General features: G+C 32.0%; 2 protein-coding genes across 18 annotated transcripts; one reads left to right on the top strand and one right to left on the bottom strand.

The window, feature by feature from the left end:
• Nucleotides 1-10,850: 10,850 nt before the first annotated feature.
• NST-K1 (nucleotide sugar transporter-KT 1) lies at nucleotides 10,851-16,369 on the bottom strand. 2 transcript variants are annotated; one of them, XM_022277468.2, is made up of 6 exons: nucleotides 16,200-16,369; nucleotides 14,987-15,214; nucleotides 14,595-14,779; nucleotides 14,305-14,505; nucleotides 13,889-14,050; nucleotides 10,851-11,504 (listed from the first exon to the last, which is right to left on the bottom strand). In XM_022277468.2, the coding sequence occupies exons 2-6, from the start codon at nucleotides 15,114-15,116 to the stop codon at nucleotides 11,178-11,180; spliced, it is 1,005 nt and encodes a 334-aa protein (XP_022133160.1). In that variant the 5' UTR covers nucleotides 15,117-15,214; nucleotides 16,200-16,369; the 3' UTR covers nucleotides 10,851-11,177. The 2 variants fall into 2 exon arrangements, with proteins under 2 accessions (XP_022133160.1, XP_022133161.1); XM_022277469.2 differs by lacking the exon at nucleotides 16,200-16,369 and adding an exon at nucleotides 15,964-16,193.
• A 2,402-nt stretch (nucleotides 16,370-18,771) lies between these two features.
• On the top strand, nucleotides 18,772-23,254 carry LOC111005846 (TSL-kinase interacting-like protein). 16 transcript variants are annotated; one of them, XM_088120514.1, is made up of 10 exons: nucleotides 18,772-18,957; nucleotides 19,331-19,374; nucleotides 19,720-19,755; nucleotides 19,848-20,009; nucleotides 20,162-20,328; nucleotides 20,439-20,677; nucleotides 20,764-20,971; nucleotides 21,287-21,706; nucleotides 22,325-22,444; nucleotides 22,742-23,254. In XM_088120514.1, the coding sequence occupies exons 4-10, from the start codon at nucleotides 19,868-19,870 to the stop codon at nucleotides 22,835-22,837; spliced, it is 1,392 nt and encodes a 463-aa protein (XP_087976640.1). In that variant the 5' UTR covers nucleotides 18,772-18,957; nucleotides 19,331-19,374; nucleotides 19,720-19,755; nucleotides 19,848-19,867; the 3' UTR covers nucleotides 22,838-23,254. The 16 variants fall into 16 exon arrangements, with proteins under 16 accessions (XP_087976640.1, XP_087976659.1, XP_087976629.1 ...); XM_088120533.1 differs by having other exon boundaries at nucleotides 19,720-19,784; nucleotides 19,878-20,009; XM_088120503.1 differs by adding an exon at nucleotides 19,165-19,233 and having other exon boundaries at nucleotides 19,720-20,009.
• The last annotated feature ends 805 nt before the right edge of the window (nucleotides 23,255-24,059 follow it).

Genomic DNA, 24,059 nt, shown 5'->3' with positions numbered 1-24,059 from the left:
CCCCTAATTGAATATTTGAATTGATTAATTAATGTTTTCTCAGTCTAAAAGCTTAATTTAGCTTATCTATGAAATGTATTAATTTAAGTTCACAGTTTGAAAACAGAGACTCTCTCTCTCTCATCTACTAATTTTATGGCTCCAAAACAGGTTCTTTGTCTCTCTAGGAGGGTGATGAGTACGTAATATCTGGTAAAGTATCCATTAAATTAATTGTTCTTTTTTAACCCTTTAATTATTCTTTATCTTTGTTGGGTTTCTCTCTCTAAAATTATCACTTTGTCTCTCTAGCTTTATGTTTACATACGTGTGATCAACGATTGATCCATCACCATCAATTAATTGAAGATCTGTTTCATCTCTCTCTAAACTAATAATCTCTCTCTCTCCTCTTTTTTTTTTTTTTTTTTGTTCTGTTTATTCAATTCATAAGAGGGTCTTAACTTAACCCATTGGAAGTTGCAATTACATTGCATGTTTTCCTTTCCCTTTCCCTTCATTAAATAGTGCCCTCTTTCAGTTTGCATGCATGTGGTCAAGTTTTCAAAACAAAAGAAAAAAATATATATATTTAGAACAAAAAAGAAACACCCCCCTTTTAATCATCAAATCTGTTTTTGGAGTTCTTTTCATACTTTGATTGACTTATTTAATTTCATTTAATGAATTCATTCCTTTTGAATTTCTGCATTCAATAATTTAACTTTATTAGTCGGGAAAAAATGAGATATAAGAGATGAAGGGAATGCATATATCTATGTCTGTCGTTTAAATCGTGAGTCTTTGAACCTTTTGTATCAAAATATCTATAAACCGACTCGTTTAAGCGTCGCGATGCAATCATAATTTGACCCCACCACATCACGTGAAGCTTACTATAAAGAGAAAGATCGACGATGTTAATATGATTGTATTAAGGGAGCGTTTTTTTAGGGAGATGTGAATTATAATATTATACTATTATTTGAATAGAATCAAAAAAATTAGTTCTAATAAGCTGGAAATTTTGAATGTATTTATTCGTTCAATCATTAATATTGAAATGATGCTCTTTTTTTAAATAAAATCCGCATTTACTTGATTAGTCATGAAATTAAATCATAACCCAAATGTTAAACGTTGTAATTAATCTTCGTGTAAAAGATTGAGTAAGGGAAATGAAATGACGTAGATACCCTCGTCATTGTTGTTATTTCAGGTGCCTTTATAGTCCTTACGTGGGGAATTTTGTTTTTCCGCCGGAGGGTATCCGATAATTGGGATTGTTCTCCTGAGTGAAGGATGATTCTGAGATTTCGCAGAACATTTAAGGGTATATTTGTCATTACATATATTTTGTCGGATATGGTTCGGAAAATTGGAGGATGAACTGTCTTTTTAGATCAGTTTTTTTAACTCCCAAACTTTCACTTATTCCTAGATTATCTTTTCAGATGGGGAGATTGGGCTTTTAAATTGGGCTAAAGAGGCCCAAAAGCATCTTAATTCGGCCCAAAACCCATCATTAATGGTTGAATTAAGGTCATAATGATAATTAAGTTGAATTTTTTTTATAGATTTTTTTAGTAAAAAGACATGTGGGGTGGAGTTAGATATATATTTTTACCAGTGGAGTTATACTCGCGTTTTCGTAATAATAATGAAAATAAGGAGAATATGAGACAAGTAGAGGAATATTATGATAATTATTTTTAATTTTGGAGTAGCAATAAAGCTAGAGTCAACTTTTAAAAGTAGTATAGGCCAACATAAATCCCTAATTTTAGGAAATTGGTTTTCTTCCATTATAAGTTTAATCACATTTTTCATGGATTTTCTTCTAAAGAGGGATGAATCATAATAAATTTTTAAATAATTTATGTTTGTTGGAATTGTTTTTATTGTAACAAGATATATGCTTTTTGTGTCAACAGCTTATTGTTCTAGAAAAATTAGTCATAGGTTTGTAAAATATCACACGTTTCTCTTTTGAAAATAGACTTTATCTCAAACTTGTTACTAAAATTATTACTGTTTTAGGTTTAAATGTCACTAAAATTTGACTTTAACATATCATTTCCAATTTCATAATAGTAATATATTGCATCTACTTTCTATTGAGGTCAAATACGTTCAAATCTTCATATCTCATATTTATCAGTTCAATATATTTTATATTTTTTAAATAAAGTTTTACTTTTTAATGTAAAAGCATATTTGAATATTTATTGTTTGAAACTTAATTTTTTTTCTATCCTTCGATTTTATAAAAGACCCTTCTTTAAAACAACTATTTTTTTTACGAATAAATAAATATCTAGCACGTAGAAATAAACCGAACAATTAAAAGGATTATCATTTTTCACAAACCCAAAAAAGTAGGCTATAAAAATTTAAACTATTTTAAGAAAATGATTAAAAACTTTAAAAGAAGTGATAAATGACAAATTAGTGGAAAACAAAGACAAGAAATTAAAAAGGGCTTTGCTGTCTTAAAGTTCAAACAAACGTTAACCCCACAAGTAACAAACCATAAAATTTGTCCACTTCGCATTCCAACTTTCAAATCCCTCTCTCTTTTGCATTGTAATAAGAATGAAAATTAATTCATTTTGAACTGAAAATAACAATAATAATTATATATTTTTCATTTTCCTCCATCTTTTTTGAATATTATTTTTAAAAAATGAAAAAAAAATAATTCTTAAAAGCGACTTCAATGAAAAGCTTGATTCTCTCACTTCTCTTTTGTAGTTGCTTTTTTAACAGTTTGAATGGAACGCTTTTACTTTCATGCATTTGTTTGTTTTGAAAGAAAAAGGAAAGAATAAAAAATATTTTTTTTTCAAAGCCAACCAAACACTGCCTAACAAAAGGAAACAAATTCTTCCAATTTTGGAATTTGGTCAAATGGCAGCAATTTATATTTGGCTAAACCATTATTCTTAATTGTTTGGCTATTGCCTTTTAATATCGTAGCCTTTTTTTATTCGAAAATTTGGCTACATAAAATAAAAAAAAATACTCCCTTTACATAAAACCTTGAGGACAAATTATATTGGACAATTTTAGTACATTATTCTTATAAAGCTAAAATTCTTTTTGTAATTATATTTATTATTCGCATTTGTTGACTTTTATTGGCATTAGTTTAAAAACACATTGCATTTTAATTAGAGTTTATTTGATTCCATCAATATTAAAATAGGTCATAGGTCATTAGTGCAAAGGTGTTTAATTTTTCATGATAATTAGGATATCGTTTAATAATGAAGATGATATTTGATATCAAAAACTATAGATTGAAATTTATGTCAATGCAAGCACAAATTAGTTGTCAAGACATTCACTAATTTTCTTGAGTTTGAATGTTCAAATTCTAATCTCATATTTATTGTGCTAAAAAAAGTAGAAAATTTTATTGTTTTTAATCCAATATGTATTTTTAGATATTTTAGAGTTGTTCATAGTTTTGTTAATGAAGTTATATGTAGTGGTATTTATTTTATTTGGACCTATCATTTTTCTCTTCGAATAAATTATTATATTCTATTTTGTTGGGTTCATGTTCATCTTTAACAGTAGGTTAAATAGATAAAATAAATTCAAAATGAGATAAAGTTTAATAAAATTTGTGTATTATTTTAATTTAATATTTGGTCGTATTGTACCCTATACACTCTACTTTTTCGACCACAAAATTAAAAAAATAATAATAAAATCAAATGAAAAAATAAAATAAAATAATAGGGGAGTGGCGGAAGCCAAAAATGAGAGTGGAAATAGTATTTTCCAAAGCCTGGTGGTATCAGTTTTTACAGTTACCTTTGCATCATTTATCGGTCAGTTTTTTTTTTTTCTTTTAGAAACAAAAAAAAATAAAGAAGAAAAATGAAAATGCGGATATTTGGTCTGAGTTTGCTTACGACAAGCGAATTTAGGCTAAAAAAGATTGCATCGCGGAAAAAGCCAGCGCGTTTGGTCAAAAATAAAAAATAAAAAAGCGAGCGCGTGGGCGGCCACCGCACTCGCTCGCGTGAACTGACACGTGTGCAGAAAGAATCTCCCTTTGGCCCAATCACGTTTTCTCTCGCTGTCTCGTACAATGTACTGGATTTTATACGTCCAATTGGATTTAACGTTCAAGTCATATTCTTTGTCTCCAAATTTTATTTTTAAATCTTTATTCTAATCCAATCCTCCATCTTTTATAATTGTTTCGGATCTCTTTTAACGTTTCTTATTAATAATTTTAACATAAATAAATACAGCTATGTCTTTACTTAAATCATTTATGACGTGGCACAGTTTTTCTATACTCACTTTAGATTATACAATTTACCTTATATGTTACAACAAACAAGCCGCAAACCTAGTTAAGAGGAAGGAAGCCATAAGCAAAAGGAGATTCTAATGGGTCAAATGAAGAATGGAAGCCCAAATTCAAAAGGCCAACAGACGAGCAACGGCACAAGGCTGAGTCAACCAAGACCTGACGTCGGTCGACAAGGTTTCGGCCATCGACCAATATAATGGTCGGTCGTCTGGTGTCCCGAAGAATAGGCCCCGTTCCCAATTAATGAGGTTCGGTAAACAGGCCGACGATCTTTTCTCCTTAAAGCCCACAACAATACTACATCCCAAGGTCTGAACAACTAGGTTTCCTAGAGAGAATGAGATGTGGAGAACTCAACCTTAGAAGTACGCTACAAAAACTCTACTCTTTGTTGTGCATCGGAGTGTATGACTAGCACTACACTGGTGTGTAACATTTATATTTTGCAGGTTTGTCGGATCTCTTTTATTCTTAAAGATTGGTGCAAATGTGGTAAATCTCAAAGGATCAAATTTATGCATTTGTATTTCTACAACAATATAACACTAATACTGTCAAATTTGAACTGAAGTGCACGTAGAGTTATTCTAATTTCATTCAAAATATCTCTGATGTAATATGAGCTAAGAGGGGATCAATTACACGCTCTCTTTTCTTCGTCTCTAATGTTGAAATTTGTAGAAAAAGAGAGAAACTCTTTTCTCTCTCCCTATGATATACCAATGGATTACAACTCCAATCACTTTACAAAAATTTATTGAGTGATGAGTTTGATGAGACTATCAGTCTAAACTCTCTCTCTCTAAATTTCTGTCCTTCTCTAGGTACCAGTGGGTCCCAGAGGTGCTATTATTTCCCCCAAGATGGGTCCTACTAATTTCACCACCCAATATTTATTTATTTATTTTTGATTAATTTGGCACTGAAAATTTGAGGAGAGATAGAGAGTTTGGGTTTGGCATTGGCATGGGCAGTAGAGGGTGGAGGTGGGGGTATGTCTCTAGAGAGAGAGAGAGAGATTTTTTTATTATTTTAATTAATTTTTGAAAATTTCTCAAGGGAAAAACAAATTTGATGGTGATGATGATGTTGTGGGAGGAGGGACCCACAAGCTGCCATCGACACGTGCCCCTGTCCAGTATGATGACGTGGCTGAATTTGACACGTAGGGTTTGGCATACTTTGACTGCTGGGTCACCGACAGCTTGGCCAGCCTGTCACTGTTACTCTAGCTTCCAATCCCTTTTTCTAATCTTTCAAATTACGGAAATTCTAAATCAATATTAAAAAAAGAAAGAAAAATCCCAGTGTATTTACATTTTATTATTTGCACCGAAATACTATTAATTACTGAAGAAAAAGAAAAAGCAAAATTTTGAAAAGTTTTTTTTTTATGCATTAAACGCAATACATTGAAAAGGGAAACTTGGGAAAAGAAGAGAGAGAACACCACACGTGCACAACACAGATACATACAATTATTGGAGGTTTTCTGGGACCCACCACATATAGTTGTAGGCCCCACTTCCCACATAATTTTCTAACCATATTCTCTTTTTTTTTTCCAAAGTTATTAATTTATCATATTATTTTGTAGTACAATAAAATGAGCTACGAGGTTTGAATCTCTACCTTCGAAAGAAATAATTGTTGAATTGTGTTTATTTTGATTGCTATAATACATACATATTTTTATAGAATAGAAAAATATTTAACTAATGTATTTATTATCATCATTAGAAATTTGACAGTCAACACTAAATATTGTTCACATGTTTAACATTTTTTTATTTTCATAAGTATAATCTTAACATCGGTAGCTTAAGAAATCTCAATCTTAATCCTTTTATTTTACTCAAATCACCTATTGTGAGATTCTCCTTCATTATTAGGAGCTATATTGTTATTTAGTAGAAGTTATCCTTTTGTTGTTGATAGGAAATAAATCAGAGTTGTAAAACAAAATTTTTAATTTTAAAAGTAAAAAAAATCAAAATAGAAAAAAAAAATAAACAAAGTTGTAAGAATTAAAGCTATATATAAGGTTTACGATTATGTACATATAGATAAAAAGAATTCGAGAATAAAGTATATCTTAAGAAAAGGCCGCTAAGAAAAAAATGGCAAAGTTTTAACTTTATATCCTGGCTTTTTTTTTCTTGTTTTTTTTTTTAATATTATATTATATAATTGAAGCGGATATTCAAACTTTTGAGTTATAAAATATAGATTAGTAGTCTTTTTATCAATTAAGTTATCTTCAAATAGCATATATTGTGGCCTTTTTACTATTATGATTCTCATGTTAGTAGTCTTTTATGCCAGAAAGAATATTAGATATTGCAACAAAAATTAAACATAAACAACTTTTTTTTTAGTACATAAACATAAACAACTTAATTACTTGTGATAAATATCATCTAATATTTTATTAATCGAATAATTAAATTTAGGTTAAATTACAAGTTTAGTCTATTTGTGTCAATAAGTCTCTGAAACTTTAAAAAATGTCAAATAGGTCATTCAGCTTTCAATTTTTTTTTGTCTAATACGCCTCTAAAATTTGAAGATTTCTACTAAGTCTCTAAACTTTCAATTTTGTTTCATAAGACCCTGACATTTCAATTTTATGTCTAATAGATTCATGAATTAAAAATTAATATGCCTGAGACCTATTAAATACTTTTCAAACTTCGGGAACCTATTAAACATAAAATTGAAAGTTCGGAGACTTACTAGCCACCTTCCAAGGTTTAGAGATCTAACTTGTAATTTAGCCTTAGATTTAATAGGAGTAAGACATTGAATGTGGGGTAGGGTCCAATGATATTGGATTAATAAATTAAACTTGGTTAAGATGATTAGGTGGGTTTGGATTAGGTTAAATGAAAAGGGAAGAAATTGAAAGAGGGTGTGGGTCTAACTCTCTTTTTGGTGTTTCTTTGTATGAAAGTACTGATGAATAGTAGAATAATAATAATTAAATAAAATCAATAAGCCACACGAGACCCATCACTTTTTGGGACTTTCTTGACCCACCAATATTATTTTTGGGATAAATGTATTCCATTTTTAGTGAGAGGGAAAAAAACTACTTAACCCATCATCCTCGATCTCGATCTCGAACATAAGGTTGGTTAGTTCAATTCATTTCAAGTTGGTCTATTCCAAATATTGTAGTAGTGATTGTAATAAAAATGGTACTTTCGATCTAACTTTGTCAATTTCGAGATAACAAGAAGTAATCAATAATTTTATTGTGTTGTTTACTATTCAAAATTCTTGGTTTAGATTGAGTGATAAACTGATTTCGTGCCACGTGGATGTAGTGGTGAGAAGCTTGAGGTGCTTTTCCACGTTTCAAGTCCAAACTCTGTGCTTTGTTTAAAGAGCCTCGATTATAGGGATCCAATCCGTGTAAGCCATACGACATCAATTCTAAAAAATAAAAAAGATTGTAAACTCGTTTGAATGGATGTAAAATATTTTTTGATCGGCCTAACTCAATTCGAAGGTTGAGATAAGTTGTGGATCTAACCATAGTTAGTGTAGAGATCAGATTGAAAGTGATGGGATATGCCCAAAGCTGGTTTCCAATTGCTTCATTGACTCTCATCTGCCCCAAAAAGAGGGAAATTTAACAGTTTATCTTTATTTCAAATTTTAACCCAAAGAAAAATAAATAAAAGAAAATACTTTTTTTAAAAGGACAAAAGAAAATACTTAACTGTTGGTAATTATTTCAATTTTGAAAAATATGTAGCTCTAAAATTAATAAATTCTAATTCGTTAAATATTATTTTGATTTTTAAGAAAAAGACTGAATTTGGGGCAAAGAGAATTATTTTTTGATATTAGGGACCAGGTTAGGAATGGGAATATTGTAGGGACTAAAATTAATTTTTTACCTTTTTAGTTTGAATGACATTAATAAAGTAATTCTGTCAAAAAAAAACATTAATAAAGTAACTAATGAGTTGATTTTAAAAAGCTCCTGAAGCATTTATTTATTTTGAGAAATTTAATTTGATGTACTTTTTGATGATATTAATTATATTTTTTTTTTTTAAAAAAACTATATATTACTTTTTTTTATGATCTATATATTCAATAACTGTGAATCTCAATTATATTATAAAATATATCAATTTATTACAATATATAAATAATTGTGTACTTCACTATTAATTATCTTAAGTATTAATCATATACTTCGTGAATGTATTAATTTCCAAATATTTTAATGATAAAAAGTATATGAAATTTAAAAAATTAGATTTAATAAGTATAATGTCTGGGAGGGCTATAATATATCGAAATTATTTTATAGATGAAAATTTTTTATGTCAGCATTATATTTTAAAAACTTGTGGAATCAAATTTGAAAGTATATAGAATGGTCAGTGAGGTAGAACATAGATATATTAATACATTTGTTTCAAAAAATAAAAAAAACAAAGAAAAGATATATTAATACATTATCTATATATATATATATTTTTTTTTTCTTTTTTTTTGAAGCAACATTATCTCTATATTAGTTATGACAATTTATGATATACATATTTTTCTCGACGTCTTAATGTTGGCAAGTAATCTAATATTTTTTGTTGGTACAAAAGAGTATATAGTTTCATTTTATATTACAAACATGAACCTTTCGAATCCTCGTACTCCTCATACTCCATATTTATTGTACTAAAAACAAAAGAAAAGGTGCAAAAAATAATTAGAAATTATTTCCAAAAAAAAGGTGCTATTAAATAGAAATCACCAGTTATTAGTAAAAATAGTGAAATGCTTTTTTTTTCCTGCCAATTATTTAAACCTGTGCAAAAAAAAAAAGTGAAATACTTTTTGTGAATAGTCACAATAATTTGCATTATTTTTATTTTGTAAGAAAAAAAACGGACGTATGAAAAATGAAAATAATATTTTACCCAAAAGGGTCTGATTCCCTCAACATTTGGCTCATTGAGGCCCATGAAGCCCTACGAGCTTTCCAAGTTGTTTTTGAAGAGCTTCAATCGATTTGAAAAGTTTTGATTTAAATGATTAAAAGTTATATATAACAATTAACCCAAAAAAAATCACATTTCAATATCTGAAATTTTGTCACTTTCATCATTATTCAATGAATAATTAATAGAACACAGCATTGAAATTAAAACTTGAAGTCAAACCTAATTCTAACTTATATCCACCAAATCGTTTAAAATAATACAATTTTCACAGTAGTTAGAAATATTTCTATCTGTTCAACAAAACATTTTCAGAAAATAATCTTGTCTAATTACCATTTTATCCTATCTTAAAACACTTCAACCAAACACAACAATTAGATTGTTATTCTCTGAGAACTACAAATAAAGAACAAATAATTGTCAAACTGAGTTCTAAACTATCTTACTGATTGCATTTTCAGTATTTTCCATGATACATCACTTTCATTATTTGATATTGGCGATATGTTATTCAATTATTGTTCGATTGAAGATATGTTAGGTTTTTTGTTTTTTTTTTTTCCATTCTCTCTCTCAAATTATTTGCTAAAAAGTACATGAACAGTAGCATATACTATTCAAAACTCAAAAGCTATATTCAGCTATGAAACACAAGGAGGATAATTGTGGAAGCAAAGGAGATGAATAATTATGTTGAAGGAATATCAATGTAGATAATGTCCAATTTTTGTGCACCGAAATCTTAGGCAGCCATGGCCACTCTGAGGCAAAAAGGGACATATTCTTGGACCCAAATGGCAGCTGTATATGAAATGAACCTAATTTTCTCTCTCCAAAACTTTCTTAGCAAATCCATGAACCATTTCAATTGTTTTTTTCTCCACGACTGAAACTGAAACCATCACTCGGAGCAACCTAAACAATTAGGTTGTCTCCAAAATGAAGCAACAGAAGTGAAATTGAAAAGAAGTGTAAAAGAGGGCTCGGTTCCTATTATACTCAAACAAGGCATCTTCTGTAGTTAAAAAACATGTTGGGAAGTGAGAGAGAGAGATGGAATTTTCCAATATGCAAATGAAAACTCCACAAGTTTCAAATCAGGCATAAAGTTTACTATTCTAGAGAAAGCATCATCATTGTTCAAAGAAGAACTGCCACATAGGTATTGTTCCAATATAGGTATTGTTCTTCTATATTGCCTGCATCCAAGGTGTTTGGGTTAAAAAATGGAAGATCAGAAGTCAGAACTGTGTTTCAGAGGGACCGCGGTAATTGAACCAACAGGAGGTTCCTAACTCTACAGCTTAATGCTTGTAGTCCTCCAAATAATTCAAGATCCTTCTTCCACTTTAAAGCCCACAAAACACATAACAAGGTATGTTTCACACGTGCATAAATTTGTGGGTGGATCTAAAGAAATCAGACTGCAGCTAATGGTCCACTAATGTTTGGCTACTGAAAGGGGGTAAGGTAATCATATATAGTAAGAAAATTTAAAACAGTAGAGCATAACATACGATAATAATATTGCCAACCAATGAACTAAAATGTTGGAACAGCGACAGGACATGGAGAGATAAATCTCTTGCAGGGAAAAATCTACTATTCATAACTGTGGTCTGTGTAACATTGTAAACTTTTTGTAGGGGGAACCTTTGGGTTGCATCCCTTCAAAAGATGGAATACTTTTCATGTGAATAAAAGAAGGGGAAAAAAAGGCTATAATGGACTAAAATCAGTGAGGGACCTGCCAATTACTGTTAAGAATCTCCTGGAATCAGCTGAAGTCAAATATCCAGTGTTTCTTTTTCTCTCTATATGTCATTTCCCTTTTTTTTATTTTATCTTCGATGGACATTATTGCGGGGAAAAATAAAAACTAAAAATTCTACCAAACTCTAGACCTTTTCATCAGGGTCAGAAGATTCTGATCCGGTGTGCTTTAATGCTTTGCTGCTCGGTGAGGAAAAAGTACGACGCTCCTTCCCTCCTGGCTTAGATGAGGCATTGCCGTACCATATCATTCCAAGAATTGCAATGATCATACCTATAATTACTTGTAAGTTGAGGCCCTCTTTCCCGAAGAAAATGAATCCTAGGGTCAAGACTAAAATGGTCTTCATATGGCCAAGCACTTGGAATGTCACAGCAGTGAACCGACCAATGCATATGAACTGGCTGAGATTGGTCCCTACCGCAATGGTACACGAAAGGATTAAGAACGACTGCAAACAAATACACATTGGTAAGAATCAATTGCTAAGCAAACAACTAGCTTCAAGAAAGTAGTTTCTGTATTTTTGCAGACGAAGAGGCACAAAAGCAGTTATACAAATTTCCATTTTGCGGTCATTAAATTAGCATCACTTTGAAAGAAATACTGACACACAATTTGATGTCACCAAGATCTATGTAATGTTACAGGAATAAAGTTTTCTTGATTCGTGCAGGTGATTCAAGCAATTGCGAACACATAACAAGCAAGGTGAGTGCCCCTGATAGGTATCGGATGACCCTATCGTTCACAATAACTAAAAATAAATGCAGAAGCAGAACACACAAGCACGACCGGAGAGGCCATGAATTCTTCCTCTTAGAAGAAACTCAGTATAAAATACCAAAACGCTCCAATGCCCATGCAAGGGCCACCCCCCATACAACATATACCCCCTCCGACCCTCCCCATACACTCCTACACGTCTGTCTTGTTACAAAATTGGGGACCACGACCACACCCGCTCCGCTAATGTTCACCTCCACCATAACTAACTAATTATTGTCTCCCTTTTTTCCACTCACCCTCATGGTGTACGTGGAATACACTGGAAGTCTTATGCTGCTATCAGCCTCCAACAAGATCCAAGGAAATATTGAACCACTAAGGTTGCTCATTATACAAGACTTTGTATGTTAGCTAGCTCCTATCCTTTTCAACCATGACCTCAACAACTATATGCAAGTGTAGTATGCAAAAGAAGATTTTTCCAGTTCATTTTGACAAGGAATCAAGTTTGACCTTTCTCTGCCTAAGAGATCTAGTCTCATCCAGTTTTGCACAATAAATAAAAGTAACAGGTTTCTCATAACATTTTTAGTACGCATTTCTTATCTTAACAGGCTTTCACTATTCAAAGATTCAATCTTTTCTTTAAAAAGAAGGTCGAAATTTTACGAGTCCAAAATTGATTTTTTGTCAACCATGACGCTCTTACCCCTTAGAACCATAAATTCTTCAAGAAGTCCTCTGGCAAAATGAGTTAATGATAAAAAAGAGAGAAGAAGTTTGAAGAAACAACAAAAGCAAGTCTAATATCATCATTCCTTTTGACTTTGAGTGAAAACCAAAGAGGCTGGAAAGACTTGGTGAGCCTCATTAACAGATTCTTTGGAAGCTTCAATGGGTCGTTGGGTCTCCCTCTCAGAAACAAGGTGAAAGAAAATACTTGACTTATACTGCATTAGTCGCCCAGATCAATAAGATGAAAGGCAGAAATAAGATTTTTGTGACATTCTGCTGTTTATTGCCTCAAATTGAAGCGCTTTACGCACTACGATTTGTAACTATTGATCTTGTATTGGGGCATGTTTGTTTGATCCCTTCTTGGTAAGAGGTCTCATCTTGTTAGCTGTTAGGTTGGTTTGGTTCTTTATTTCAGTGAAGTTTCTTTCTCTTATACAATATATATGCGTGCGTGTGCACGTGAAGGTGGCCACAAGATGATAGTGCAACAATAAAAACAAGCAATGTTGGAAAGCACTCATGGCATGAGATGATTCCTCGGAAATTTATGCATCAGTGCAGTCAAATCCATACTATGGAGTCCTTGGTTGGAATGGAATAATAGGGTTTTCAATGATTCAGTTCAGCAAAGGATTGGGTAGATGTGTTTGAAAAAGCCAAATACCATTGTTCTCTTTGGGTGTCTCGCCATTGGCTCTAATACGCTCTTATTAGATGTCAAGGGCATAAAGGCATTAGCACATCAGCTTTTTTGCTCGTTAACACTATACTAATAAAGTAGGCAACAGGCAAGCGAAAAACAGCTCTGGAGCCTTTATCCCAAGATTGATCGACTAATTATCTCGCCTTGAAGATAAAAGGTTTTTCCAATAATTCTTCTCTTGTATCAATAATGATTTGGGGTGATTCTCTGTAAGTTTCATTGGAAATGTTCTCTCTTGGAAACATTGCCCTTGGGTTTGTGCTTTTAGAAGGTTTGAGCTTTAGTAGGATGTACGTCATCAGATTTCTTTGCAACTTGTCCCCATATATATGAAACGGTTTGTTGTTTTTGAAAAAACCCACGCCCCATCATAATCTAGGCATGTAGACAAAATTATAAGCAATAACCATCTGTAAGAGGCCATATGAGGAAAATGGCAGTTCTTAATTTAATTTGCCTACAAGTGGTTTATTGTGGTTAAGATTAAAATATATCCTAATTAATGATAAAAAGCAACAAAATCGTTGGTACTTTTTATATATATTTCAATATTTCCTTTTTTCTTTCTAATGAGTGTCATATCAACTTAGAACTCTACACATTTAGAACTTACATAGAGAGCTTGCAAAAACTTACTGAGTATATTAATAAATAAGAAAACTTACCAAGGATATAAAAGTATATCTGTAGGCATCAACTCTCTTTCCAGTCAACCAGTAGTCTGAAAAGGGCCCGACTAACAACAAAGAAGCTGCCTGCACTGGTGCAGTATGACCCAATAAGTTGAAGGATCCAAGAGAATATTTTCGCTGGAGATGATGTACATACTGCACACAAAGAAAAAAGGCAAGGCTACCATTTTAGAAGAAGAAGAGTTGCTCCCAGAACAAGCCCATACAAGCCAAATTATCAGTCTACATTAATTTCACCATGACACAAAGTAGTAGGTTAAACTAATTCTGTCACAGTTCCAATCATACACACCTATTAAACTAATTTCAAGATAGCAGAAAATAAATTCACAATTTCAAATAATTTTATGCAGCTGCACCAATTTAAGATTAACAATGCAATTACTTACATACTGCTGCAAGGAAGTGCTCCATACTGCCACGATGGCAGCCACAAAACCTTTCATGTTGACACTAACATCAGTGACAGTACAAACTCCAACACCAAGTAGAACTAACAGTATGCTAAGTTTTGTGTCCCTTGAGTATTGCACCTTATCCAAAACAACTTCTAGAAAACAAGATACTGGGATCATACTCAGCTTCGCGATCTGATAATGAGAGAAGAAACACAACCACATGTCTTAATTCTAATAATCAAAGGAAGAAACTAACAGTTAACAGTTAACAAAAAAATTACCTGATAGAACCCAACAGAATTCCACATTAAGCTCACATTCATTCCCACGATGGAGAAGTTCGCAAATATAACAAATTTTAGAATGTCGAGGAATGGTAAATGAGAATCTTGAATATAACCAAGTTGCTTAAGAATAAAAGTCAACAAGGAGGTTGTGGCAAAATGTAGGCCCGTTAAAGTTGTAGCTGCATCATGATGAATAAATTATTAAAAAATGTCAAATTTGGAACAAAAATAAAACATGTAAGAATAATGTTTTGTAAACAATGATCACTTCACTTCATCTATACCATGGAAACTATGAGACGTGAAGCACCCCATTAGTAGAAATGTAAACAAAAATAAAAAAAGGAAAACACTATTCAAATAGATTTGAGAATTATCATGCGCACCAAAGCTGAATCCATATGTGGCCATCAATGCTTTATTGACAATGATTATCCCAACAGATGTGACAACATTGAACATCCATGAGGCAGCATCAAGAGTTGCCTTCTGATCAATCTTGCCGGGTGAAGACATTATAATCTATAACTTGGTCTTTAATCAGTCGTTTAAGTCCTCAATCTTCATTCAAAAGAAAAAAAGAAGTGCTTGATCTTGATGCTTAACAAAACTATCTGTAGTACAAATTTTACCGTCAGCAAAGTACCAATGACTAAAAATAAATAAATAAAAGGACAAAAAAGAATCACGAAAATGTTATAATATTTTATCCAGATAACGTTGAACTTTAACCATATAATGAACGGTAGGTGCAGAAGAAACAGAACGTGAATTGGGAGTCAAAATGACAAGTAAAGAAAAATAACTCCTAAAAGTCAACAAGTTTCAAAGGAAAACTTCAAATTTTACAAGAACGTTCCAGATTTAATTACATACAAGAGAATGCAGCAGCTGGACAAGCTTGAAAATACAACAAACATCGACTGACCAAGAGTAATGTGCAGGCCAATTCTCAAAGTGCAAGCCCTTCTACTTAAGCACTTTCATTGGCATAGTATTCAATTATACGATTCAGATCTAAAACAATATCGCGACAGAGATGCGTTTCCTTGGAAAAACTTTACGTTTTTGCCATCATTAACTCTTAGACCTTTGTATAAGTAAAATAAAAAGTCCACAAAAGAGTCCAAAATCTTCCAACAAAAATTCAAGCCAAAACAACAATGATCTTTCCAAGAGAAGCCGAATTAAATAAAAAAATAAAAACTGGAAAAAAGTAGTCAGGAGAAGAAAGGCAAAATCAAAGGGACCCTATTTCATACAGATATAGTACACTTAGATCAGCAGATCCTCACTTCCACCGAATCCAAAACAAACAAAGCAACAAACATAAAAACAGCAACAAAATCGAAGCAAAACGCACATTAAATTAGATCCACTTCTCGCCGACTGCGCAGGAGACAAAGAATCCGGAACAACAGAAAGAATAGCTAACCGAAGGACACGCTCCAGAAGAACAAATTCAACAAATTAAAGAAGAGAATTGAAGATGTTTCCTCTATGGTTCGCGGGAAAAGGACTTTTCCCCGGAAACAAACAAAAATCAGGCAGGCGATAGACGGGTCAAAACTGAGAAAGGTCGAGGCAAGTACTACGAACCTTTGAAATGAAGAGGAGGAAGAAGAAGAGAGATAAAAGGAATTGGAAAGCAGAAGAAACGCCCCAGAATTGCCGCCATTAATTGCTGGAAAATGGCAGAGAATGTTTAACGATTGAATTGGAAGAGACATTGTCAAATTCTATTAAATTCTTCACCACTAACGACAACTTGCACAAGACTCCCATTGAAAACAGACACCGCCCCCTTCCCTTTTACTATTAATAATTAATTTCTTTTATAAATTATTACGAGCGTAACGTAATTATGTAATTATACCATTTACTATAAAACAATTAGAAAAGCACGCACAAAATATAGGAGTAATATTTTATTAAAATAAAATCTAAATTTATTCTATAAATCATCGAGCATTCTTAGCCTATAAACCAATCTCTGCACAAAAACTAAACAAATCAGAATCTTAAATTCCAACGGACCATTTAAGACGGTTTTTCAAACAACTATATTTTAGTTGACTTAAAATAAGTGGAATCTAAGTTAATTACATTATACACACATTTAAGGGACTATCCTATCCTATATAAACCATAAAAATGGTCTATAAATTTGAGTTTTTCTTCAAAAACAGAACTTTGTCCTATACGCACTAAAATATCTATAAACCCTAAACTATAAATAATTTTTCTGAAAAACTTTGAATCATGACCCCTAGCATTTGCAAAAATTAGGGGAAAAAAAGTTGTCAAAGTTAAAATAAAATAAAAATAGCGAGATTTGAAAAAACTGAAGTAAAACATACCCGTGGTTGAGAACTTGAGAGGAAAGGAGTTAATATCGACATCTAACTGCAAAGATTAAAGTAAAAAAACGAAAGAAAAATACAATAAAAAAAAAACGTACCTCCGGTTTAGATGCAAACAAAATGGAGAATTGGAATGTATTGAAGTGAAAAACAGAGACGGAGATTCTTAAACCAAAGTCTTATAAATACATGAATAAATCTAACCAAATTTAAATATAAAAATAAAAAGATTACGATTTATTTTTTTGTTTTTGAATCCAGATTGTGATTTACTTGGATAACTACATAATTAAATCATCTAAAGTAAAATTGAAATTAAAATTTTCAAAAATCTATTCAAATCTTTATTTATTTATTATTATTTATTTTTGTCTAAGTTCGACCATAACTTCAAAAAAATAAATAAATAATAAAGTAATACAATAATATATAATTGTAATTATAATTCCTTACAGGTGTTATCAAATTTTAAATACTTACCTAACATTCACCTAATTAACAAAATAAGTTATTAGATTGACACGTTATTTCACTTGTCAGATGGAAGGAAAAACAAATGAAAATTACAAAATTTTACCAATAATCTTCATTTTATTTTTTTTAGATATGTGTACATCCCCCACTAATTTACTTCTTTTATTCTTTTTTTTATGAAGACAACGTTTGTATTTGTATTTATAAAATATATATATATATAACAATTTCATTGAAGACTGAATATTAACAAGTCAAAGACGCCAAATTAAGTTGGGGAGAGTCAACATGACATGGACCATTGAACAAATCTCCATAATAATTTGCAAACACTTATCTAAAATCTAATGATAAAAAGTATCATAAACTATATTTTTCTTGAAAATAAATATTTAATTAGTTTAGTTAATTAAGCTGCTAATGGGCTGAGAGAAAAAATCTCTCAAATATATCATTATGCCATCACACATTTCATTTAAACCATACAAGTAATTAGATATACAATGCAAATGGTTAAAATTGTTTGCCTTTTTATTAGATTGTGCATAAACAACGGATATTGTCCATTTAATGAGCAATTATTTGAGTGTCAACAATCCGATTGTGATCCCTTTCGAATAAAATTATGTATAGGATATTTATCCCATTGACCATTGAAGAATTTTTTTAAGGTAGGAGACAAGCACGATGGAAAATAATCTCTAATCCTAGTGCTATCGAATTGTAACATTTTGGTGTAGATAAAAGGTTAAAAATATTTATTTTGTTAGGAAAAGTATTCAATTATCTCCCTCGTGAATTTGTAAGGTAATACTATATTATATTTATTAAAAAAATTGTAATATTATATTATAAAAAATAAAAAGTATGGTATTGATATTTCTACTTAAATCCACACCACATACTTGCACAAAATGTAACTACAAGTTACTAACACCGAAGCCAAGTAGTAAAAGTAAAAAACAAAAAGAAAAAACTCAATAAAAGAAAAAAACCTAATACCCAAGCTAAAAAATCTGCAACCCTGAAATAATAAGGACGAAACATTCGAAAATCCATATTACATATTTATAATATTATAATAAAAAACTATAAATCTCAACAAAAATGGAACACAACCAACTAATTACTCATTTAGATTTAAGATTTTGTGTTAATAAAATAGGAAAATACTTAAAAAGGACTATATTTATAATTACACATACAAAATTATATTATCAAATATTTTAGAAGATGGAGGTAATGAATGAAAAATGACAAAAGGACAAAATTGTCATTTCAAATCGGTGGAATAGTGAATATATAAGGCGGGACTGAGCGAAAATGTCCGGCTTGAACGGCAACCGACTCAACATCTGAAAATTTTGCATTTCCCGCGTTATCATTTTCACGCCTTAATTCAAAATCTCTCTGCAACACAGTGTTTCTGGTTCCGGAGATTCTGAAGCATCTGGATGTCTTCGTCATCTGCTTAAGCTCTTGTTCGAAAATTCAATCGATCTTGATTGATAGCTCCTTGGGTTGTACTTATTTTCTTCTCTTTCCGTTTTCTCTCTCTCCAACTCAAGAATTCAACTCGTATATCTATTTATTTTGTTCAATTAGCAGCGTGTAATGGTATTTTCTGTTTTGTTTCATTGAATCTCTGGTTCCCGTTATGTGGAATTTTAGTAGTCTGTTGTACTAAGTGCGGTGTTTTTTGATGTCGAGCTATGTTTATTTTCTAGGTTTCAAAAAGAATTAATAAATCATGCTTTATCACCATCACGTTTTATCATCTTGATCATTATCTACAGGTCTGGTTTGGGTTGATATAAAATTTCAATCATTGAAGTACTGATTGCGGCTTTTGAGTGCGTGATTTATATGCGATTTTCCTTTTTCTCTCTATAGAGTTCTCCCCAAGGATGCTTGGAAGTTTTCTGATCCTTGTGTAGGTACGTTTCCGAGGGTAGTGATCTCTTATGGTTTTGTCTGCTTAACATAGATTACATCATCATCGTTATTATGGGGAAGGGAGGATTAAGACCATGAGGAAGATCTTTAACTCAATTTTTGGAATTAGGTTTTCTGTAACTCAATTAGTAATTTCGTGTGCAGCCTCTTCACTATCAGAGGTGGAGCTAAGAAGGAAAGAGGGGAACTTTGTTTTATATTACAAAAATTATATTAAAAATTAAGATTTTGAAGTATTCTTTCCAATTTGCCCTAAAAAATTATTTACGAAAGGTTAGGATCTAAAATTTTGCCAATCCCTATAAAAACTTTCGGTTCTGCCGCAGCTCACAGTAGCATGGAACACACGGTTATATATGATGGTGAAGTTGCTGATTCTTAGCCGTTTCAGGTTGTGCCATCTTAATTTTCCTTTTTGGAAAAATAACTCAAGTGATTCTTCTCACCTTATCAGTGCTGGAAAGTTGAAACATAATGAAAACAGCCAGGCACCCGGATGGACGAGCAAAAAAGTCGCGGAAAAGGTGTGGGGAATCTGCTGACACTACTGGTGTTCATAAATCTAGAAAGAGAATTTCCCAGAAGATAAAAGCTCCTGAAAATGCATACATTGAAGGTTTGACGACGAATTTGTGTCTTTTTTAAACTGATGTCTAGACTTTCCTAGCGTATTCACTCGTATTATCTAGAACTGATTTCGTTGCGTGCAGTTGTTTTCTGTATTTACCAGACTGGCATTTACAGACTACAAATTTTGATCTAGTGCAGATGACTTGAAGAATGTTCAGAGTTCGGTGAATTGGACTAATCCAACAGAAATGACAGAGAGGCTAGCTCTTGCTGATCTTCATCCCACACAGACGCTCCATCCTCGCACAAAAATCAAGCTTCAACTTTTTCCAATAAATGAGAAGACCCGCATGGCATTAGAAAAGGTAGTGTCATGAGCTAAAACATTGAGGATCGAGTGAGCACAGATAACTATGTTATTTTTACCTCAGTTCATATTTGAGATGTGATAAAAATATGCCTTATATTCTTGTAGGATGGCTATCATCCACATTTGGAACTAACTTTAAGGGCTCGAAAGAAAATTTCTTCGGTATTAAATCATCTTATTAGCAAGTGGGGACAATCTAGTGTGGAACGAGGGGAGCTCATGCTTTTTCCATATAGTAAGCCGCCAAGTCTTGCCAGTGGTCTAAAATGGACTCTGAACGACTGTGACATCAGTGCTGGAGATGTCTATGCAGCCGTTGGAGGTTTTTCAATTTTCCGCTTAAGGTGCACAGTTGTATCATTTGCCTCACTAATAATTTATTTAGCCATTTCAGTTAACTGCATTAACTTAAACTACTCTCTTTTTCAAGGTACGGGTGGGTCTCCACGTCCATTCCCTTCGAACTTCATTCATCCTCGAAAGGCTTGGAGAAAGGTTGTGGTAGTAATGTGCAAATGGTGCATGGGGAAGGTAAACTATCTGAGGAAATGATGGACGAGGTGAAATCAAGCAACGTGAATGATGTAAATAACACTGCTGCATCTGAGAAGATTGTGGACTGTCCTACTAATCCGATGGTATTATATTCAACTTCCAAAAGTTTTATTAAAATTTTTAATGAACACTACTACAAGAGAGAGAGAACTATTTAGAAATAGTAACTAAATTTACATGATTATTTTTCTCCCTTCACATTGCTTGTGAGGTCTATGCAATGAACCATTACAATTCGATAAGGGTTATAATCTTTGCTTTCGAAAACAAGCAGATAACACATGATTGATATATATATATATATTTTGACGAACCAAATGATTCTATTTAAACGTCCATTGTAGCTTACAGCAAATATTATGATTTTCTGAAACTTGATGACACTGCTTCAAAACTAGGATAATGGGCCACCGTTAGACTCTGGTCTTCATATGTCATCAAAGTCTGGAATTCTGCAGTTAGATAGCATTTCAAACATAAGCATGGGAGGCCTCCTGTCTGAAGCTTCCTTGTTGGGAAAATGCAGTAGCTGGGGTTCAAAGATAACTGGTGGCAGTACAGGCGTACAGCCAACTCAAGTGATAACTGATTCACTTGACGCATGCATTGCTGCGGCCCAGATGAGTTCTTCTCAAGTTCCAAAGCAGCCCCATAACGAGCAACATTCGTCTATTTTGGATGCCGAGGAGACTTGTGACGCATTTCCTATGAAAAGGTTCTCTTCCTCGAGCAAAGATATTCTCTCTCTAGATCCCAGTGCTGGGGGCACCATCCAAGATGCCGGTTCCAAGTTATTCAAATTTCCTAAAACATCTCAGGTTTGTCTCTTTTATTTGAACATTTATCTAAGAACGTCACATGGAGTTGATATCTCCCTGGTCGAGTAATTAAGTTTGTCTCTTTCATTTGAAAATTGTTCTATGAACATCCATCTTGTTTATGTTCCCGTGCTAGAAACTCAAGTTGTGGATTAGAAATCTTTGTGACTGGTAGAAAACTCAAATTTAGATATTATTTAAAATCAACTCTAGGTATCCGTATGTTTTCTATACAACCGTTTACGTAGGAACATGGGATAGAAAATTTGATTGATGAAGTCTAGAATTGATTTAAGGGGAGAGAGATTAATGAGTTACACATACAAACAATTGTTTGATTCAGTGCCAACAATTACATGAAAGTGAGCCGACGCCACTGTGGTGTGTAATTGTTAAACACTCAACTTCAAATATGAACTTCTGGTATATTTAATCTTTCACATATATTTTTTAACATTCTAAAAAATGGATTTAAATTTAGGATCTCTCTGATATATTTAAACTATCATAAAATCTATAAATTTAAGCTAATAAATTATGATTTTTTTTTAATCTTTTATATTAGACATTTTGTTTTCGATAGGGCTTTTACCATTGGTCCATTGCCATCGTTTACAGGTCCACGGTCGATCTGAGCTTTCTCAAGATCTTGCTGGTAAAGAATCCAAGACAGATCTGATATTCTGTTCGCGGGTTTATCACGATGAAAGTAGCCTTGGGCTGTCAGGAATCAAATGGGTACGCCTAGTTATAATTTTACACACTTTTCTCCCATTTCTTTCCCTTTTCCTCTTCTCGCAAGTAGCGAACGCTTCAAACGTGGATGTACATGGATGTTTCTGAAAAAATTATAAAAATAAAGAATTCATAACCATAATTAATATTTATATTAGGTCTATATTAGTGATATTAGTGAAATTTTGTATAGAAATGTTGTCCTCACGTTGATCTCGAATCTATATAGAAATGTGGATATGTAGGTGAAAATTTAATACCTGCGAATAACATTTTGATTCTCTTTGATGGTCTATCCAGAGCGACTCTTTAGGACCCTTTGATCTTGGCTTACCTGTTTCCCGGAAGGTCTCCTCAAGTGGGGATGGTCTTAGCATGAGTGGATTTGTCAGATAGCAATAAAGATATTGTCAGCATATAGAGAGACAGGAATTTTGGAGAGGCTGAAGACCCGAGAAGAGAGCATTGGGACACTAGCGAGGCGGGGATGGTATATTTTTCCCCAACAGATATTCGATACAGAGCCAATTTCATCCTACAAAACACACTGGTTAAGAACTTTGGACAAGTATAGTACGTTCATTTGCAAATATTTTGGCATGTCATTTGTAACTGTATAGATTCTTCACTTGAAATATCCTGAAGCTTTAGTCAGTATAATCTATGTATTGCGACTACAGAAGCTCCTGCTTCGACCTGGGCTTCAACTTTAGACATTAGATTTGTTGTCTAGAGATGGTATATAGATACAATACATTTTGTCAAATGTTTATGAAGAAAATGTAATTGCCAAATGATTGTGATTTTGTTTCAGCAGTCTGTAGTTGAACTATTTTGGTTTGTGCATGAAATGAATATATTCTAAGCTTCATGAATAAGCTTGAATGTTATTGAAGCTTTTTACATTAAGCTTAAAAGCCTATGAAATTCAATTGTTTCTATACTTGATTTGAATAAATTGGTTAAAACACCTATCTTTATCCGGATGGGTTGTGTGTACTTTTTTTTTTTATTTAGTTGTAAATTTTAAAGTTTTGCTAAATGTTAGGTGTGTTTGAGAGTGATGGTAGAATAAGTGATTTTGAAAAAAAATAGATTTTAGTATAGTTGATTTTTCAAAGTTAACGTCAAAGTAATATCTTAAAAATTAATTTAAGGTGATTTAAAATTTTTTTAAAATCATTTTTTTTAATTTGTCAAACATGATTGATAGAAAGGGAACTGCTTTTGACAATAGCAAAAGTAATTTTGGCCATGTCAAAATTACTCTCAAACACGCCCTTTTACCATGATATATATATTTTTTTAAATTTAACAATGGTAGGTTGCATCATTAAACTATTAATATCTAAAATAGTTTTACATGCTTTATTCGCTAAGTTATGCTGGGATTAACTATCATTTTAATTGAAATTGCATTTTAATCTTAAAACATCTCTATTTTTCGTATTTATAATAATACTACTATTTTTCTTAGGTGGAAATTTATAATTATTTGATCAAATTTTGATTTAGTAAAATTAGTTATTTTTTGAAATAAACAAATTACTTTTTTGTTTCCTTGAAAAAAAAAGTGAAATTAATTATTAATCATTCTCAGTTGCTTTGCCCAATAGTC

This window comes from Momordica charantia (genome assembly GCF_013281855.1).
Source record: "Momordica charantia cultivar OHB3-1 chromosome 1 unlocalized genomic scaffold, Mcharantia_2.0 BLBB01000001.1, whole genome shotgun sequence".
Classification (NCBI taxonomy): domain Eukaryota; kingdom Viridiplantae; phylum Streptophyta; class Magnoliopsida; order Cucurbitales; family Cucurbitaceae; genus Momordica; species Momordica charantia.
The sequence above is the reverse complement of the archived record's forward strand: the minus strand, read 5'-3'. Positions and strand labels throughout refer to the sequence as shown.

Excerpts from the sequence above, each read along its gene's own strand:
- NST-K1 (XM_022277468.2), bottom strand. The coding sequence starts at position 15,116 with ATGTCTTCACCCGGCAAGATTGATCAGAAGGCAACTCTTGATGCTGCC. Across the intron at positions 14,506-14,594 it reads ATTCTGTTGGGTTCTATCAG|ATCGCGAAGCTGAGTATGAT; the intron begins GTAATTTTTTTG and ends TCTCATTATCAG. Across the intron at positions 14,051-14,304 it reads GCACTTCCTTGCAGCAGTAT|TATGTACATCATCTCCAGCG; the intron begins GTAAGTAATTGC and ends CTTTGTGTGCAG.
- LOC111005846 (XM_022277495.2), top strand. The coding sequence starts at position 19,868 with ATGAAAACAGCCAGGCACCCGGATGGACGAGCAAAAAAGTCGCGGAAA. Across the intron at positions 20,329-20,438 it reads CCCGCATGGCATTAGAAAAG|GATGGCTATCATCCACATTT; the intron begins GTAGTGTCATGA and ends ATATTCTTGTAG. Across the intron at positions 22,445-22,741 it reads GGCTGTCAGGAATCAAATGG|AGCGACTCTTTAGGACCCTT; the intron begins GTACGCCTAGTT and ends TGGTCTATCCAG.